This window comes from Mesitornis unicolor, unplaced genomic scaffold (assembly GCF_000695765.1).
Source record: "Mesitornis unicolor isolate BGI_N332 unplaced genomic scaffold, ASM69576v1 Scaffold49574, whole genome shotgun sequence".
Lineage (NCBI taxonomy): Eukaryota > Metazoa > Chordata > Aves > Mesitornithiformes > Mesitornithidae > Mesitornis > Mesitornis unicolor.
The window spans coordinates 1-1,455 of NW_010180389.1; the positions used below are offsets into that span (position 1 = coordinate 1).

The 1,455-nt window shown below is 59.4% G+C and overlaps 1 protein-coding gene across 1 annotated transcript; it reads right to left on the reverse strand.

The window, feature by feature from the left end:
• Nucleotides 1-5: 5 nt before the first annotated feature.
• On the reverse strand, nt 6-1,450 carry FDPS (farnesyl diphosphate synthase; the record flags this gene model as incomplete). The annotated part of the gene is made up of 6 exons (XM_010183072.1): nt 6-140; nt 384-518; nt 595-672; nt 791-863; nt 1,094-1,182; nt 1,376-1,450. Coding segments are annotated over 6 exons (585 nt in total), but the record flags the coding sequence as incomplete, so codon positions are not given.
• Between the last annotated feature and the right edge of the window lie 5 nt (nt 1,451-1,455).

Sequence of the window (1,455 nt, forward strand, 5' to 3'; positions counted from 1 at the left end):
GCGGCGTGCTTTGCGATCAGCTCCTGCAGGCGTCGGTAGCTGCTCTCCTCGTACTCCTGAAAAGCTGCCCTCATGCCCAGAGCCTCATAGAGCTCCTTCACCTTTGCCACCTTCTCAGGCTCCTTACAGCCATAGTTTTCCTGAGAAAACACCAGAACAAGTCAGGCTGAGGTCCAGCTGCTCGTTCACAGCGTGGCAGGAGTCACCTCTTGTTCTCCATGCTGTGGCCTTACACCGCTCACAGCCATCAGCCCTGTTCCCGGCACAGCTGTGCAGGGTGGCAGACAGCGTTATAGGGGTGCGTTACGGCACCGTGCTCCCTCCACACCACATCCTCGGGGGGGGGCATCCACACCACCTCCCCAGCAGCCTGGGGGCGTTACCTCCAGGATCTGCCTCTGGTTCGGCGTCACCCGGCGCAGACACTCCACCACCAGCCAGCTGCACTTGTTGTCCTGGATGTCAGTGCCAACCTTCCCCGTCAGCTCCGGGTCTCCAAAGCAGTCCAGGTAATCGTCCTGGATGCGGATGGAAACGCGTGAGCACCACAAATAACGTCCTACAAAAACTGAGGGATGGGGAGCCACCTCCTACCTGGATCTGAAAGAATTCACCCATCTCCAGCAGGATCGCTTTGGCGTTGTCGTGCTCCTCCTTACTGTCAATGCCAGCCTAAGAGGGCGAAAAAGAGAGGAAATGTTCCAGCTTCTGCCTCCCTCCCGCCCTCCTGCTCCTGACAGCCTCACGCCCAGGGCCAGACCCCTCCTGAGACCCTTTCCTTGCAACTCACCATGTACATGGCTGCGGCCACGGGCAGGTAGAAGGAGTAGAACGCTGTCTTGTACTTAACGATCGCCTTGTACCTGCGGCAGAGGAACCGCGCTCAGCGACACAGCCCAGCCCTCCCTCTCCCAGGGCTCTGCAGACCAGGGCCAGTGAAAGAGGAGCAGCATCTCCCTCCACACCAGCTCCCAGGCTCTAACAGCGTGAGCGAGACGCACTCCCCAAAGCCTTGTCCAGAGTCTTGTACAGAGTCTGGAAGGGTTTGCAGGCAGAGCCACCCCACCACCTCTGTCCCCTTCCATCCCTTTACCTCTGCTCACTGAAGCGACTCAAATCCACCTGGGAAATCGGAGCAGTGATGAGGTCCAGTGCCTGCCCGAGCTCAGTCTGGTAGCCAGTCTGCAGAGGAGAGAAAGGGGTTTATTCACACAGCCCCCAGGAAAATCCCATCACAACTCCTCTCTGACTCCGCAGGGCAGGCGTGTGCCAGGCTGGACACTCAGAAGCCTATGGAGCAGCGTGGGACCCACACACTGCCAAACATCTGAAACAGCCTCAGGTGTACCTGGGGGAGGGGGGTGCAGGGGCTCACCTGCAGGAAGAGCTCCAGCAGCTGCAGGTAGTAGGGGCGCTCCCCGCAGTACTTCTTCAGCAGCCTGTAGACGGACGACT